This window comes from Raphanus sativus, chromosome 9 (genome assembly GCF_000801105.2).
Source record: "Raphanus sativus cultivar WK10039 chromosome 9, ASM80110v3, whole genome shotgun sequence".
Lineage (NCBI taxonomy): Eukaryota > Viridiplantae > Streptophyta > Magnoliopsida > Brassicales > Brassicaceae > Raphanus > Raphanus sativus.
Window position 1 is genome coordinate 1,978,623 of NC_079519.1, and position 17,894 is coordinate 1,996,516.

The 17,894-nt window shown below is 34.3% G+C and overlaps 3 protein-coding genes across 3 annotated transcripts; 2 read left to right on the top strand and 1 right to left on the bottom strand.

Annotated features, from left to right (window-relative positions):
• The first annotated feature begins 882 nt into the window (after positions 1–882).
• On the top strand, positions 883–1,659 carry LOC108826891 (protein PLANT CADMIUM RESISTANCE 12-like). Its single transcript, XM_018600234.2, has 4 exons — positions 883–1,021; positions 1,118–1,189; positions 1,271–1,480; positions 1,583–1,659. The coding sequence occupies exons 1-4, from the start codon at positions 895–897 to the stop codon at positions 1,657–1,659; spliced, it is 486 nt and encodes a 161-aa protein (XP_018455736.1). The 5' UTR covers positions 883–894.
• A 142-nt stretch (positions 1,660–1,801) lies between these two features.
• LOC130499559 (transcription factor PERIANTHIA-like) lies at positions 1,802–4,728 on the bottom strand. The gene is made up of 11 exons (XM_056993730.1): positions 4,503–4,728; positions 4,329–4,408; positions 4,164–4,213; positions 3,864–4,067; positions 3,203–3,259; positions 3,068–3,127; positions 2,906–2,983; positions 2,763–2,820; positions 2,418–2,689; positions 2,108–2,353; positions 1,802–2,014 (listed from the first exon to the last, which is right to left on the bottom strand). The coding sequence occupies exons 1-11, from the start codon at positions 4,571–4,573 to the stop codon at positions 1,868–1,870; spliced, it is 1,323 nt and encodes a 440-aa protein (XP_056849710.1). The 5' UTR covers positions 4,574–4,728; the 3' UTR covers positions 1,802–1,867.
• A 6,032-nt stretch (positions 4,729–10,760) lies between these two features.
• Positions 10,761–13,841, top strand: LOC130494275 (transcription factor HHO2-like). Its single transcript, XM_018602109.2, has 4 exons — positions 10,761–11,152; positions 11,237–11,752; positions 11,880–11,956; positions 12,075–13,841. Exons 1-4 carry the CDS (start codon positions 11,017–11,019, stop codon positions 12,351–12,353), a joined length of 1,008 nt encoding a protein of 335 aa, XP_018457611.1. The 5' UTR covers positions 10,761–11,016; the 3' UTR covers positions 12,354–13,841.
• The last annotated feature ends 4,053 nt before the right edge of the window (positions 13,842–17,894 follow it).

A 17,894-nucleotide genomic window follows, 5' to 3' on the forward strand; every position in this document is an offset into this window, starting at 1 on the left:
TGGAAAATATATAAAAAATAATTTCTATGACTTTTGGAAAATCGACGTTATTAATATCTAGGACACAAAATTTGACCATTTGTTTTTTTTCAGTTTTTTTCTCTCTTAACATAATGCGAAAGTTGAAAATAGGTTGTGTGCAATTAAACACACATATATGTGTATATATTATTTTTCTTAAATAGACTAAAAATCAGTTCAGTAGTCAAACATTTTTTCATCAAACACGTTTTCCGTTACCAATTATGTAATCTTATAGTTATATGTTATGGGATAATTTGAAATAAAAAATAAAGCTAAATCTTTTAAGCTATCAAGTTTACTTCATATCCTAGAACTAGAATGATCGGTTTTTGAGGTTTATAAGACAGGGTTTTTAAGATTTATATTTTTTCATTCATGAGATTAATAAACAATTCTATATATACGATATTTTATTTTTGTATGATTAGGAAAAAATAGTTTCGTATATTACATTTAGACAACATTAATAGTTACTTTTCTATTGACCTAAATAAAAAGTTGTTATCCCCTTTGAAATTAGGGTCTATAAGTTTTACACCAACAAAATTTGACGCTCATCTTATCTCTCTCTCTTGTGTGAAGCTTTTCTTTTTGAAAAAATGTTTTATTGTAAAAAGTATATATTTAAATAAATTTCCCCGTTAGTTTCCTGATTTCTCATCGAAAAGAAATATTGATTTTTTTTAGTTTCTTTTAAAAAAAATTGTAGAACCCATTCATCTGAGAAACAACGTTATAGAAAATCAAAGAAAGTGATCATATATTATTTTTGTTTTACAATTGACATATATTGTTGTATATTATTTTGAATCGAAAAAAGAATGGCAAATTCTTGTTGTGTCATAAATTACTGAAATCGGAAACTGCAAAATGTACGGGGATGTGCCGGTGTTCATGTCGGAAGGAGCGTTGTTCAGGGATCAACCGTACGCCGGAGAACTTCCTCAGGGACTATGGACCACCGGTCTTTGTGATTGTCACGAAGATTGTCACATTTGTACGTTCTTTGTTTATGTCTTAAATCATATTGCCTTATTATTTCTTGTTTGATTGAATCTTTTTTTTTCTTTTCTCAACATGGATTCTTTAAAAGGTGTTCAGACAGCTATTGTTCCATGCGTCTCCTTCGCTCGGAACACCGAGATCGTAAACAGAGGAACCACACGTAAGAAACACGTCACCTACATTTTAACATTTGTAATATGTTTGTAAAAGAAAATCTAATTTTTTTGGTGGGGAAATGCAGCTTGCATAAACGCAGGTTTGATTCATCTAGCGTTAGGGTTTGTGGGTTGTTGCTGGCTTTACGCGTTTCCAAGCAGGTCAAGGCTTAGAGAACATTTCGCATTGCCTGAGGAACCATGCAGTGACTATTGGGTCCATATCTGTTGCACACCGTGTGCTATTTGCCAAGAGTCTAGAGAACTCAAGAACCAAGGCGCTGATCCTTCCCTCGGTATGTAGTCAAAATCTTGATACCTTTATAACCCAAAAGGACTTGAGCTTTTCTACAAATTAAAAACTCACAAAAAACAATTTTCTTGTTTTTTTTTTCCAGGTTGGGTTTCTAATATAGAGAAATGGAGACGAGATAAAATAACTCCTCCCATTGTTGTACCAGGCATGAACCGCTAAGTATTGCCTTGTCTCTTACGTTATGTAAATATTATGTTAGATCTTGTTAGCTTCTTGTTTTTTTTTTCTTCTTCTCAGTTTAGCGTAGGAAAAAAACCACAAATATAAACGATTCTGAAACGGTAACGTACACAAGGTACTAAATAAAGTTTAAAACATATGCTCTAAAAGGCTACAGAGAAGAGAGAAGACCTATATGCTCAAGGCTTTAGTCCCTTGGTCTGGCTAACCATAAAGAGCTAAGTGCTCTAAGCCGACAAATATAGTCATGGATGACCAAAAAGGCACGAGCAGCTTGTCTTGTAGTGAGAATCCTGTGAAGCTGTTGCAAAGTTTGTTGCCTCAATAGATCTGCCTGCAACAAATATTTATAGAAAAACTTTTCATTTTTTTTTAATTTGTATTTACTAAATTATTGTTGCTTCTAAAGAGGTTTTGGTCTATTTACCTGACGAAGGAAGTTTTCAAGAGTGCCAAGCTTCCCCATGGCCATAGCCATATGACCCATATAGTCAGCAACATTTGCTGAAGAGTTTGGACCCATTGAAGGAGATGAAAGCGTCTCTAGAAGCGTTTGTTGCAAAGCTTCCATGCCTTGTGACAATGCATCCTCTGCTTGCTGAGACGACTGCTGAAGATTACATATGCCTATCAACTGCTGATCAGTCAACGGATCCACATGGTTCCCCAGTATCTAACAACAAAAAAACAAATTAATAAGAGTGACAAAGAACAAAAAACCAATGTTTTTTTAATACCTTGAGTAGCTCAGAGGATCTGAATCCACCTAACCACATGAAGAATCTCTCAGCAGGAGTCTGCCACATGCCTGAGAGCATGTGAAAGACGTCGACTTTAGTACCGATCCCCTTCAGCCTGAATATCTCATCGTAGTGACTCATGACAGCATCCACTAGCACACGCAACTCGTTGTCGCCTAGCTGTGAATGCACACCAGCTCTTAAGTCGTTGATCAGCCTCTGATGTTCCTCCATCCAACGTGCATATTCCAATTCAAAAGAAAACACACCTAACAACATTTCATTCTTAGTAATGATCATCATTTCATATTCTACTCAAGTGCCATAATAGGAAAGTCTTACCATTTCCAGCAGTCACATGAGTGCTTTCCCTTGAAGCTCCTCTCTCAACCGAACATCCCTACATACAAGAGAAAACCATTACTACAAGTTCCTCTCTTCTACTATATAGCTCACTGTAAGAACAGAGTAGTGTAGAAACAGACCTGTTGACGTGCTCTTTTGAGCTCCTCCTCTAGCTGTGCTAGCCTGATTCTACTGTTCTCAAGCTGCTGAACATATGCCTATTAAGAGACAATGTAAGCATATTCAAAGATGATGGAACATTGAGAAAATTAAAGTACAATGAATATATAAGCTACTAATACTTTTTTCCTTAACCGGCTTTTCCTAGCAGCCTCCCGGTTCTGAGCAAGTCTTCTAAGCGCCTGCCAAACAATTTTTGAAGGTCAAATTTGATTAACCTTTTAAACTCATAACTAAGTTATACACCCTTTGTTCACCTTAGATTGATCTGAACAATTTGTAGCCAAAAGCATCCCTTGATGAACTCCATTTAACTGAACAACACAAGCAAAATTGCATTAAGTCTAATCTTAAACATACACTCTACAACCATACAAAACTCAATAAGCACTAATCAAACTAGAAAGTAGATTGCATATAAAGACATGGGCCAATGAACTCATGTCACACCATACAAAAAGCATAAACACTTTACAGCAAATCGGATATTTTTTAAACCATGGGGCCATTTTTTCATATTATAAATCAATAAAAAAGCATGAAACTTGTACAAGCAATCGCAATTTTTTTAATACTATAGTCCATTATAAAGTTCCACAACTTTACATGTAATGGGGGCAGTGAAGCTCAACAACCCAAAATGATCCATGGTGTGAGTTTCATTAGACCCATAAAAAAACAGACAATCCCTTATTGAAATAGACGAGACAGAGAGAGGGAGGGACACCAGACACAGTCTCTGAGTAAATAATGTTATGTGATCGAATCTCAAAGTGACCCATCAATGGCTTATTACAAAACCAAACAAGAGACAAGACAAAACTTCGAAACAAACAGAAACGAAAAAAAAGCAGAATCTTTTCTCTTGGTGAGAGTGAATGATATTTTTTTTAACGAAGAAGACAAAGGAACAAAAACCTGAGACTTGTCATCAGTATCAATATCTGTGGAAGTGTCAGTGTGTTGACTGTTATCAGCCATGGCTGAAACCGAATCACACCACTTGTCTACTAAACTGCTGTTCACTTCTCCTCCTAACCTTGTTCCTCCTCCTCTCTGGTACATTAACTGCCCTGTATCCAAACACTCCTCTTCTCTTTCCCTCAAGCCGTAGTCCATGACCTTAAAAAAACAGAGTACACATTGAAAGTAAAATGTTAATATTTATTTTTAAAAGAGATGGGTTTGGTGTAAAGGAATCAACTTTTTTTGTTATACCGTATCAAACGTCGTGTAGTGTAAGTTGTTGGAAGCAGCTACAGTGACATCTGCAAAAAAGAACCGATTATCTTTCAAATAAAGCTTAAGACTTTTTTTTTAACAAAACAAAAGCTTAAGACTTTGTACTTAATACAAAAAGAGAAGAAGAAGAAAGAAGCTGACTTGGACTTAAACCAACAGCAGCTTCTTCATGGTGAAAAGCGTTGATTGGTTGATGAAACTCATCAAGACAGCTATCTCCTCTGTTTTTTTTTTCAAAACAAAACAGAGTAAGACTAGTTCTTTTGTTAATATTTAGTACTTGTTAAAGCTTTGAAGATAGAGAAGTGTATGTACCTGAAGAAGAAAGAGGCTTGGGAGTAGAAGTCAGGGGGGTTGAAAGGAACGGTCTTGAAGCTGCTTTGCATTGTTGTTGAGCCTTTTTCTTGTGGGGGAGATGGGTTTCAGTAAGAAGAAAGTGAAGTTAAAAGGGAAGAGGAAGAAGATTCATTAAAAGGGTGAAAAGATGGCGAATCAGTACGGCTGGCTGTGATGAGAGGATTCATCATTAATAAATACAACCGAACAATAATGTAAATATAGAAGAGACAGAGAGAGAATCAGAGAAAGATTAATGAATTGCGTCTGAGAGGGTGGGATTTTAGTTTCCCAATACCCAACACACACAACCACGTACTGAAATAAACCCACTTTATTCTTATTTTAATTTAATTTAATATACTCTTCAAAATTATCAATCATGTTTTATAATCTTTGAAACTACACCATCGAAAATAAAAATCAGCTATAAAAACTTTATTTTTAAAGCAATCAATTATATTTTAAGCTATATAAAATTATATTGTTGTATCAATATTTTTTTACTCTTTTAAAAAAAAAACTAAAAGCTGTCATAGATACAGATAAAAAAAAAATATTACTGAATAAGTTGTAAATAATTTTTCTACGGTTATAACATCATAACCAACCATCACCTCTATTTCAAAATTACAAATATATTATTATGTTATCAAAATTTTATATACTTTGTATATTTTAAAGCAAATACAAATCATGTAATGTATTTTTGGAAATCTGATAAGTCCTAAATCTATTTTTTTAATTACCATTTTGCTAATATAGTTCTTACTGCAGTAAAAGAGTTAGAAACTTAGCAAATCATTAATTATATTTACCAATAATTCTAGTTTATGTTTTTTTTTTAATTATTTATAGTAGTATTTAGTTTACTAAAGACAGAATCATTATAACAACGCTGTTAAGATCATCTGCTCAACCCAAAAGCAAAAAACTCAATTAATTCTTTTAAGCTATTTTTACAGTAAAAATGCAAAGCAAGAGAGTATTTTTATAATAAAGTTGATTACACTCTAACAAAACTATATTTTAGAATAAAAATAGAGTAATGAAAAAATAGGTTACTCTATTTATAGAATAAATATATTTTCTCTATTAAAAAGTAAAACGTAGAATACTAATTGAAACATTTTACTACAAACTCTATTTTATAATAGAAAAATAGAATATGTTGTAGATTAATACCTCTATCACTCTATGCGACTGGAACCAGTGTAAAGAAAACATAGCTAAATTTTTTGGAACCCTTGTTCTTTTGAGTTACCAAATCTCTTACAAAATTGTTTTGTCAAAAAGCCCTCGAATCTCACCCATGTATTTGATCCTCGCATCTTATGGTCAATATATTTCGATCAGTGTTAAAAGAAAAAAGGAAAATGTTTTGTCTTAGAGAATTGTAGTTGCGTTTAATGTTTTTTCTTTTAGTTTTAGCATATATGGGTAATTTAGCAACAAACCATTTTTACTGATTTTTATGTTGTATGCAACCAAACCATTTTACTGATAAATCTCGAAAATGTAATAGTTTAAGCATGGAATACATGTGTTTATTTTGTCTGTATATATGTGTAATGCAGAGCCTGGATATCTCAGATGCAGGGGGTCATTTCCATCTTGTTACTGTCTGCCAAAGTTGAAAATAGCCTCTCTAACCTATCTACAGTGCACTTCGAGTTATTCTTTTTCCCATTCACAGAAAGGAAATATTTACAAACTCTATTTTTGTTTTATATAACTACTAATTCAATAAAATATGGTTATGCTTATGACTTATTCGTATATTTAAATAGAATAAAATTGTAATCAATGCATAATTGGATTTGTATGAAATGATAATCATGAATCATGATGTATTGTTGAAACGTTGCGTTTTCTTTCCCTCTCTCTCCTCTCTTCTGTTAATTTCAAAAACAGGTGGAATTAAGCTATACCTATAGCTAGCCTAAGCTGTTAGTACTTCAACGATTTTTTTGATTAAACTCAAATGAGTATCTATTCAACAGAAGCCATAGTCTGGCTTGGCTTCTGAAGCTGATGTGATGTTGATGGAAAGCAAATTACTATTATCTTCCATTTTTTAAAAATTTTGAATACATTAAACATTGATAAATGAACGAATTATAACAGTACCTTTTTAATGATAAAAACCAAATAATATTGCAGAGTTATTAACTTATCTTCAGTAGACCGATGAAGAAGGGCATTAAAACGAAAGACATTGCTTGAAAGAAACATCTTCCTCTTATAAATGGAGAAACAATAATGAGCCTTATGGTTTTTGTAGATACCAAATTAAGTTCGTATATTTATTACTGTCTCCTCTTCCTATAACCAGCAAACTCCAGTTCCTCTCGGGAGCTCCACTGACCTTTCTTGTACCAATATCCACTCTTTTTAACTCTAATAAAACATGTATAGTACTATTTACTTGGTATTAACCAGAAATTGAAACACATATCTTTTATCCACCATGCAGAAAACGTACCAGTTTTGAAATGGTTTGGACCATAGAGTACATTGGCAGAGTCAATGACGTTTGGGTTCTGTATAGTCTTGTGGGTATTTTCTTGTTTTTACTCGTCAGAATCCGATCTTGTCTCTTTCCCTCTTCATTTCTCCGTATCCTTACCATTTTTTATGAATTCACTTTCTTATCTACCTTTTTCTTATGAGATTAACTCTTTTCCGATGATAAACAAAGTACGTTAGTGTTACGTTTGACCAAAACAAATCTTCAACAGCTTTCCTATTGATGATTTAATAAGCAGGAAAAGAAAAAGACTCATGTTTGTTAATCACTTTGTTGTAGCCTTGTAGACGATAAAAACTACAGACATTGCTTTAAGAAAAAAACTATAGACATTGCTTATAAGCCAAACCAAAACTTTTCAGTCTTAGAAATTGGATTCGAAAGGATGCAATGGGACTTCCCTTACTGGGACTGTTCCCATCACCATTGTAAGACCATTAGATTACTTTGCAAGAATAATCAAACGAGGGTTTTAAGCTAACTATATTAAAAAGAAACTAATTAAGGCAGCCTAGAATACAATGGAAATCTTGGAACTGGAACAGTCTTCATTGAATTAGTTTTCTACGGTACTTGAGAAAGTAGATTTAGAGGATGGTTACGTTTAACTATGAGCCTCCATGAGAAGCCCGTAAATAAAGAATGGGCTCTCAATAATCTTATATAACTGTGTGGTCAGGCAAGGATAAAATAAAAGGTGGGCCTTATCTGTATAGTTTAATAGGCTTATTTAGAAAAAAAAACTATTAGAATTTAGGCCTTAAACCAGCCTTGTTTGTGGTTTTTATGTTTGTTTCTATGCGTTGTTTTAGAAGGCCGCTACCGCAAAACTGCATACATGGTTGCTCTGCATCGGCCTGAGCCCAGCCTATCACAACTGCCAAACCGTTGATATGGACTTCTTGAATAATGTTAACTGTATTGTCTACCGGCATGCCTGGTATTACCGTCATAAACACCTGAATCGCATATTCCTTCTTGTCGAAGTTGGCGTTGTGTAGTATCACTATGTAAGATGGAACCAGCGCAAATGTAAAAGATCACAATAACCTTGCCTCTTTCAGATTGTTCAGCGTAGTTCCTTGTTCAATACTACAACATAGTATATAAGCAGTAAGTGTAAACATCAATAGATCATCATGCAGCCAAGATGCTCATCCGAATTGTGTTTGCATATAGTGGTCAAATATCTATAGTTTTATATATCTAACTTCTTTCATAGCACCAGATATATGACACACACACACACACCTATATACACAATCATCTAAGGTACTAATTTTTCCTTTAAATTGATGTTGTGAGAATATTCAGAGGATGTGATCACATTTTGCATGGGCTGGAATTGGTAACAGTACTCCGAGGCGGATTCTTTACCACTATCTGTAATGATATTTTTGTTAAATTTATAGAATTTCTTGTACAGGTCAACTTTGAAAATATCCTCTTTGGATTCAGTGTCTTACTGTCTTATCTATAAAAACACCAAAACAAAGATATGATCCATGGCTATGTCCACAAAGTCAGATTGGTTTCGTTGTTGATTGTGATGAATGTTGAAGGAACTATTGTGAAGAGAGCTCTCAGATGTGCAAGTTTTTTGCCTTCATCTCCAAACAAAAACATTCGGATAGTCGATATATTAGATATTGTTGATTCTTTTCCTATGGAAATAATTTTAATGCGAACAAAACCATATAGCAATGTCATTTAAATTTATTATGTGTCCCACACAACCTCCTCTGAAAGGACCAAACATGTGTTGGTTCCCGCTGTCCATTAAACCGAGGCAAACAAAGTTCCTAAAGTAAAAATTTACATGTCTACGGAAAAAAAGATTGAAAAACGAATCTGATATAATCTTGAATAAGCATGTTGTAAGTTTCATCTACAAGAGGCAGTTGGTATGTCGTTATTATCTGGATACAGATGGTTTCATAATTGTCATTAGAAGTAATAGACCCACTAAAAAGGGAAATCAATGACCATTGGTCCATAATCATGATTCTCAACTAGAAAAATGCAGAATACTCTGTGGAAAGGAATAGAATCATCTATGGAATCATTTGCTTTTCACCACACGCATTTAATGAAAAAAAAATCTAAGAAGATAACAACGAAACCAGATTGCAGAACAGCAAAATAAAGCTAATAATGACAAAACCAAATCTGGTTGCGTTAAAACTTGAATAAGGGGGAAGAATTTGTCACGTGAACACGCGCGGGGAAGAACGCGTGAACATGAGAAATTGAGAAATGGCTCTTGAGGAGAACCAAAGGTCGGACATTAGAAAAAGGAGAGTGACTAATCATCAATCCTACGCGGCGTGGGGACAAATATGTGAATCTCACGCTTCTTTAAGATTCTTCTTTGAAAAAGAAAAAAAAAATTTGTTATTTTCCCGTGATTCCTTTTTTTTTCCAACGAATATTCTTTAACCAGATTAAAATAATTGTTCATTCTCCATTTTTTTCAAACTCTCTCTTTTTTTCTCATTATAAAATATCTCTCAACAAACAATGTGCTACTAATTACCTGGTGATCTTACCCATAGATTATTACATTATGCTATGTACAGATTTGTTTACGTCTCTCTGGATTCTGTTGTTTTATTTTATTGGAAAAAACTAGATTAGGATCCGCCCTAAAGGGCGGAAATTGATTTGTCAAATTTCAATTAATAATATATGGTATATATAATATGTGTATATAATATTATATATATTTTGTGTAACATTTATATATATATATATATATACATATTAGACATATATATAATATTTTATTAAATATATATAGAATTTAATAGTGTTATAATTTGTGTTGTACTTGTTATTAGTTTGTATTTAATCTTCTTTCATTTCTAGTTTAATAATTTGTCTTGTCATACTTTTTACCTTTTAACACATATAGTTATGCATTTTTTCAAAAAAAAAACTTATACACATAATCTCGTAAAATGTAATATATAAAAAACATATTTAAAAAATCTACTGACCATATGCCACCATTATTTGGTTGTTTGAACCAAAAAAATCATGTTCTTGCATAACTGTGTATGTTGTGATATGACGTAGGTGAAGAATAAATATATGGAAGTAAAGTTAGTGATACGAACATGAGCTTATGTTGGTCTATGCCACAATTATTTGGTTTTTGGAAGATCAATGAGCATAAGCATACACGGTCTTTGTATGCTTACGTTGTAAATGAGTCGGATATTTTTTCTCTTATGTCTGGAATGATATGGAACTCATTGATTTAAGAGTGGTTCAGTTTTATATGATCTAATTATATTAAGAGATTAACCAAAAATATTATAAAAGTGTTACTGGTTAGGTTTAACTAATCTATGTTGGTTAAGATTTGGTTTAATTTAAGTTGGTAGGTTACATTGTATATGAGATATGATATATTTTAGCAACAACTATGAAAGAGTCCAAAATTTAAATGAGAACTTCAAATAGTAGATAATCCCTAAATTAATAGATTAGATGCTTTTTCAGTGTGTGACTCTTAAATTTAGTAGAGACGGTTGAGTCTTCGTTCTTATCTCCAAATCGAGAATAGTGACATCAGTTTTCCAGCCTAATCTAAGATGCGACCAAAACCGAATCTGATCCCTTCGAATATTCACACAGCACCATATTCAAATTTACCACTTTACCCTTTTTCTTTTAGTTAATAATCTCAAATTTCTTTTACTCCACAACTCAAAAGATTCGGTTTAGGTACGCGACGCCCCGACCTCGAACTCTTCTCCATTCATTCCTGTCCTAAAATCTCTCTCTCTCTCTTTCATCTATGTTTATTATTCCTTTCTCTGATTCCATTTAGATCCAATATTCTTTCTCCATTTCAAAAAAGATCCAAGAGCTGCTTCTTCCTCCACCCACTTCTCTATAGATCTAAAAACCTATTGCCCTTGTTCACTTTCTAAACCTCCATAGCCATTAACAGTAATGATGGTTAATAAGATGGAATACGCCCAGAAAATGCAGAGGTGTCATGAGTATGTTGAAGCTCTCAAAGAAGAACAAAAGAAAATTCAAGTGTTTCAACGAGAGCTTCCTTTATGCTTAGAACTCGTTACACAAGGTAAAGTAAAACTTTATATTATACAAAAAAAATATTATACAACTTTCTCTGACTCTTTTTCATTTTTTTTTTTAATTTATTTAGCGATCGAAGCTTGTAAAAAGGAGTTATCCGGTACGTCAACGACGACGTCATCAGAGCAGTGTAACTCAGAGCAGACAGCGAGCGTGTGTGGTGGTCCAATACTCGAAGAGTTCATACCGATCAAGAAAAGCAACGACGGAGAACACGAGTCTCCACGTGAGATTGAGAAGAGCGACGTGGACAGCAAGAAATCGGACTGGCTTAGATCTGCTCATCTATGGAACCATTCGCCTGATCCAGACACGACAGTAGTAGCGGAGGTAGCAGCGGCTAAGAAGGCGAGAGTTGTCGAGGTGAAACCGAACAGCAACAACCGCTGCGGTTTTCAGCCGTTTCAGAAGGAGACCAAACGCGTTATCTCGGAGCAGGCGACGACTTGTTCCACCACGGAGGCCGGCAGTGCCGGACATGAACAGCAACCGCAGTCACAGACTCATAGAAAACAGAGGCGGTGCTGGTCGCCGGAGTTACACCGGCGGTTCCTTCACGCGCTTCAGCAGCTCGGGGGATCGCATGGTAATTTAAAAAAAAGAGATTAATTTTGCTAACGATGTTTATCTCTTCTCTGATTGGCTGATTAAGGATTCGTAATTAGATTAATAAATTGAAGTAATTAATTTTTCTTTTTTTTTTTGGTTTTCAGTTGCGACACCAAAACAGATCAGAGATCATATGAAAGTCGATGGATTAACCAACGACGAAGTTAAAAGCCATTTACAGGTTACTAGTACTAATCTTTTTTATGTTTAATTCGGATTTTATTAATATGAAGCATTTTATTGGTAATTACTAGTATATATATTGATTATTGCTATTTTTGTGGAATATTATTATTCAGAAATATAGACTTCACACAAGAAGGCCAGCCACGGCTCAGGGTAACGGAAATTCGCAACAACCGCAATTTGTGGTGGTCGGAGGGATATGGGTACCGTCACCGCAAGATTTTCCTCCACCGTCAAATGTAGCCAATAGCAGTGGTGGTGTATGCACTCCGGTGACGGCGCAACCACCGAAATCTCCTAAGCGTTCGGTGGAGAGAAGTAGCGGCCGGTGCAACTCACCGGCGGCATCTTCCTCGACAAATACAACCACAACTTCTTCTCCTGTGTCATAGTTGTGGTTTTGGTGCAAGTGAGTGTAAGATAGAGTCTTACGTGTTCTTTTTTGTGTTTGTGTTAAAAGTTTTGACCAATCTTTGTGATGGTTGATATAATTTTATCATCAGATTTTAGAATAATACGTTATACGATATACGAGTTTGATTTTTGAAAAGAGAGTTTGATTCTTAATTAGCTCTTATATCGCATCCTTCATCCGTTTTTCTTCTCGAATTTGTTCTTCCTTGGTAATATGTCCTTCTCGCATATACGCATGTAACACAACCGTATGAAGGTTATGGAAGAGATACACCGTCCAAGTACACAAATAGAAGCTTTAGGATCATAATATATAATCTGAAGATTAATCATAATTATTATTTTTGAAAAAAAAACTTGAGTAGGAACTAAATTACACTCACGGAAGAGCAAAAAAAAAAACCCTTCTCTCTCGAAGACTAGAAAGCTTCTTGTTGCAGCTCCGGCGTTGGTAGTGCGTGCGAGCGCGTGACGACGTCGGAGGCGTCCGGCTTCTACATTTCTTCTCCTTTGCTTTGCTGCTACTCGATTCCCACCATCTCTTCTGATATGCTTGCGTTCCTGGTTTTAGGGTTTTGTTACAACGGCGGCTCCGCTCGCGATGAGTGGATTTCCGGTGGTATCTCCTCTTCTTCTGGTATCGTGGCGAGGCTGTAGATGTGACGATTTGTAGTGGTGGTCGGATTTAGAGTTTTGTGAGGGTATCGTTTTCTCTTGTTGATCTTCTCCAGATTTTAGGTTTGGTTTCGATGTCAGTGTGTGAGGTTTGGAATCAGGATCTACCCTCTGTTTTTTCTTCGGAACTAACAGTAGTGGCCTCTGTGGAGGGAGCTCTCGGAGCCTTGGCAGGGTTGATTGGTAAGTTAACGCTCTTGTCGGTTTGAGAGGAGTGCTAGAGGAGATGGCCTTTTATGCTGCTGAAGCTTTGAAGCGGTTTCGACCGTAGTTGAATCTGTGTGTTTTTGGTTTCGGAATGGTTAGTCTCCGATTTCTGGCTGTATTAATAAGACGTTTTCGGGAAGATGTTCTTAGCTTGGCCGTGGGATGGTGGTGCGCTGAAGGCGCGGGGTGAGCCTGTTACAAGGTCCAATGGCAAGACTTTAGTTGGAATTGTAGGGTAATTACAGCGACGGGTCCGGGTACTAGCTGATTCTGGTTTTATCTGCTTGGTTTCTCGCATGAGAGTGTCAAGATGGTCTCCCGTCTCCTTTCATTGTGCTTATTTGGTGTTGTGTTCTTGCCTTTTGGTTTGTCTGTGAGTAAGCGATTGAGCTCTTCCTTTGTCTAGGCCTTTGGTTCTGGTTTGATCTTATGCCTTTTTGTTTATTAAGCTTTGTGTTCGGTAGGATTGTGTTTTTTCTGTTTGGTTATGTCTCTGGAAGGACTTTGATCTTTGCCGGCTCTTGGCTTTGGAGGGACTGTATTCTCTGCCAACTGTTGTAGTTCAACATTTGTTTCCTCAAGTTAATCTAATAGATGACAAAAAAGAAAAAAAACTAAATTACACTATTTATGAAAAAAAAAAAGAAAAAACAAATGACCAAAGAGAGAGCTACTCGGTAACACATTTTACAAACTTAGGCCGATTCTTGAACTTTTTGTGGGCTGCAGATGGGCTCTTTTTCGATGTCCATGATAAATTTTGTGGAACAGAATGTCAGATTTTGTATGTTTCTTCTGTCTCGTCCATGATGGTGATTGTAATGATAGAAACAGTGATCTTCTTCATAAGTCTTGAGATTAAGATATAGAGAGAGAATAGTTGGAGTTAATGTTGTTTTCCTGATGATTTAGCTTTAGGCTCCAGCTAACCTAGGTAGAGAGACACGAATCCATAATGCTGATACTTGTGGAAGACTTAGATCCATGGTATGATTCTGAACTAGGTAAGCCGTATGGTGGAGCATTGCAGCATGTGTTTCTGATTTGTGGAGTGCATGTGATAGCTGCATCATTTTCTAATGTTTGATCAATTCTCTTTCCTTTTGTTTTGATTGTTCCTTATAGTATACAAATCACAGAACAGACAAAAATGATGCAGAGAGGAAATGAAAATAATCTGGAAGTAGTTATAGGGTTGGATCTGAGACGGGAGGTTATAAACATTTTTAAAGAATTTTAATAAATTTTAATAATTTTTTAAATATAATTTTGGGAGTCTATATCCATACATATAAATTTTGGGATCAAAACCGATATTTTGTTAGGTTGTGTTTAGATCCAACCATTCATCACGAGTCCATAAAAAATTGTTGTTGGGTTAAAACCACTGACATACAATTCCTTTCAAAATTACTTTTGCTTTAATGAACCTGAATTGGATCTGCCTTATGAATCCATTAGTGATAGAATAGTTTCAATAGTATCTCTCTAAAAATCTCTCCGCCTTCTCTCTAGAGACCTTCCGCCGTGATAGTGTCCTCCGGCCGACGGGTGGGCTTCCGCAGCCATCACCGTCGGTCCGGCTTCATCTCTTTCTTCTTTTCAGTTTTATGTTGTTGTTGTTTTTCTTTTTCGGTGTCGCCTCTCCTCTTGGCGGTCGGCCAGCCTTGACTCCGACGTTGTGCCTTGTCTTCTCAGGCGAACGGTCGGCTTCTGACTCCGCGTCGTACGGCACATGCGTGATGACGGCGGCTCTGTTTTGGGACTCCCAGTTTCTACTTTTGATTACGGTGGTGTTTGTGAAGGCTTTGCTTCTGGAGGCGATTCTTGATTCTGATGGATGCTCTCCGGTGAAAAAAGCTCAGGTGATGATGATGATGAAACCAGTGGCTTGGAGGAGATCTAGAGACTGTCTCGATGTATCTCTCCAATCAAGTGAGCCATGGTGAAACCGATGGGTGTGGCGGCAGTAGAATCCGGCGAGTCCTGGCGAGACCACTGTCGGTCTTCGTTTTCTCCGGTGATGCATGTCGGCTGGTTCAAGTTTAGCGTCAGGGTGACGCGTGTCCTGGGTTGTGTCTCAAGCATGAGCGTCGGTTTGCTTAGTGCGGCGCGTGGCAAGAGGAGCGGGTTGGTGGTTTGGGCTTAGGTCCACCGTTTTTCCTTTCTTGGTTTTGGCCCGTTGTGTATTTTAGTGGGTTTCTTTTGTTTTGTACTTATTGAGCCTCGTCCCTTTAATATAATCCTTTCAGATGGCAAAAAAAAAAAAATCCATTAGTGATATTGTTCCCTAAGAAAAGTGTGTTATAGCTGTTACATTTTCAGTTGTTCCAAAAAAAAAAAGCTGTTACATTTTCAATCCCACTCTTGAAAGTTCGTTTCCATGTAAAACATCACTTAAAACACCAAAACCAGTTTGTCATATTCTGCATCCATCATCAACAGCGTTACCCACATTCTCGAAGTATCTAAGTGGAAACAGAAGAGAGGTGGCAGCTGTTTCTAAATAACACGTCCATATTCTCGAAGATCTAAGTGGAAACAGAAGAGAGGTGGCAGCTGTTTCTCTCTTGTAAAATGATGTTTGAGCAAAATCATCTCCAACTCTATTCTATTTTCATTTTATAATTGAGGTTTGAATAAAAAAGTGTTTTAATGATTTTCAATTTTCTATTTTATAATAAAATAAAAATAAATTTATTTTATATATAGAATAACTTAATTTTTAAATATCACATTCTATTTTTACTTTAAAATATAATTCCACTAGAAAACAACCAATTCTATTATAAAATTATTTTATTTTATAATTAATAGAATAAATCATTAGAAATGGTCTAACAAAATGTATGATTTAATTATTGTTACATAATGATTATTATTTTCAAGATCTTCACTTAGCTCTCATACCACATTTTTACTTTGAGAACTTATTACTTAATGATTACTATTTTCAAGATACTCACTTAGCTCTCATACCACATTTTTACTTTGACAACTTGTTCATACTTAAATAACATTTGTTTCTCTTGTTAAAAAGGAGAAATGTTTCTAACAAAAAAAGAAATGTTTCTCTTGAAAAATTTACATTTATTATAGATTTTTTACCTGGATTCTTTTTTATGGCCGGAATCTATTTATATGTGCTGTGACATTAATTTTAAAAAATAATAATGATGTTTGATGTCAAAATAGCTAAAAATAAATAAAATAATAATGTATAACAGTGGCAATAAATTATTAATTTATTAGTGTTTTACGTTTTGTAAACGTAATTCTACTATTGATTTTTCTTTGTTTGCATTTTATTATAAATAACTATGTGATGAATTTAAATTGTTCTGCGAAAATTTGTTTCGTGCAATTTTTTTTGTTTTATTATTTTCGCTATTGTACAACTCGATATACTCATCAATTTATAAACGGCCATATAATAAAAAAATACCTGCTTCAGTGTAAAAGAAAATTGGTATACCAAAAGATTTAAGAGAATAAGTTCCAAATCAAATCATTGATTGAATTTATAAGCATCTGTCTGCCAGTGTGCTTCTTTCAAAATTTTAGAATCTGTGGGCAACTACGTGTTTTATATTATTTAGCACATACACTATAATGGGGTATTCACATTTTTTTAATTGTATTGTATGACTCTCATTTGGTCAAATTGTATATCTGTAAAAGTCTGTAGATGTCATGTGCTATATAAATGAAGATATTAATAAATTATACGAAACTTTGTCCTTTCTAAAATGCAATATACGATGTCAAAAGAAAAAAACGTAAATATATATGCAACCGAGAATTATAAATTTTTTTCTCAAGAGGTCAAGTCAAACTATCAACTTGAGAGACATACATTTAAGAAAGTCAACTTGAAATATTTAACGGAAAATATTAACTATAAGAACAACATATCGATGTCAGATGAGAATATAATGGAAAAATCTCTGAGCAGACAACTGCTTGTCATTTTGGTTTTATTTATTTTAATTAATAAATCTGAACTTCTAAATAAAATACTAAATTTAACTTATTAAAAATATTAAACAGTACAAATATTTTAATTATTATTATATTTCTCTTTTGGGTTCAAACTTTGAAATTTTGTTAACAAAATATTATTTCAAATTCAGTTCAAAAAAAATATTATTTCAAATCCATTATAAAAACAAATTTGCTTATAAATTTATATAATTATATAATAGATGTTGAATTATGATTTATAAACCATATAACCAATAACATAGATCTAAATCATATAACGAATAATACTGAATTAAATACAGATGTTTTTAGTTAAAAAAAAATAAAAAAAATACAGATGTTCAAATCCATGCATAATCAATAATCTCCGCTAAGTAAAGAAACAAAATGAGAAACATAAATACACAATTTGATAACAAATAATCAATATATTTATCAGTGTTCGCATTACAGTGAACTTATTTCTAATTTATGCTTAATTGCCTACTTCACGTAAAATTAATAATAAAAAAAAAGTGAGAAGTCATGTGAGATGATTTGATTGTACATTAGAAACAATATTATCATCGGTATGATTGATGACAAAGCGCGTTTTATGACAAAGACGCGTACAAGGCTGGAATAAAAAAATAGTTTAGGTGAATTTGGTAATA

Coding starts and splice junctions, on each gene's coding strand:
- LOC130494275 (XM_018602109.2), top strand. CDS start 11,017: ATGATGGTTAATAAGATGGAATACGCCCAGAAAATGCAGAGGTGTCAT. Junction 11,153..11,236: donor CTTAGAACTCGTTACACAAG/GTAAAGTAAAAC, acceptor TAATTTATTTAG/CGATCGAAGCTTGTAAAAAG. Junction 11,753..11,879: donor GCAGCTCGGGGGATCGCATG/GTAATTTAAAAA, acceptor TTTGGTTTTCAG/TTGCGACACCAAAACAGATC.
- LOC108826891 (XM_018600234.2), top strand. CDS start 895: ATGTACGGGGATGTGCCGGTGTTCATGTCGGAAGGAGCGTTGTTCAGG. Junction 1,022..1,117: donor TCACGAAGATTGTCACATTT/GTACGTTCTTTG, acceptor ATTCTTTAAAAG/GTGTTCAGACAGCTATTGTT. Junction 1,190..1,270: donor CGTAAACAGAGGAACCACAC/GTAAGAAACACG, acceptor GGGGAAATGCAG/CTTGCATAAACGCAGGTTTG.
- LOC130499559 (XM_056993730.1), bottom strand. CDS start 4,573: ATGCAAAGCAGCTTCAAGACCGTTCCTTTCAACCCCCCTGACTTCTAC. Junction 3,260..3,863: donor ATACTGATGACAAGTCTCAG/GTTTTTGTTCCT, acceptor TGTGTTGTTCAG/TTAAATGGAGTTCATCAAGG. Junction 2,984..3,067: donor AAAGCCGGTTAAGGAAAAAA/GTATTAGTAGCT, acceptor GTCTCTTAATAG/GCATATGTTCAGCAGCTTGA.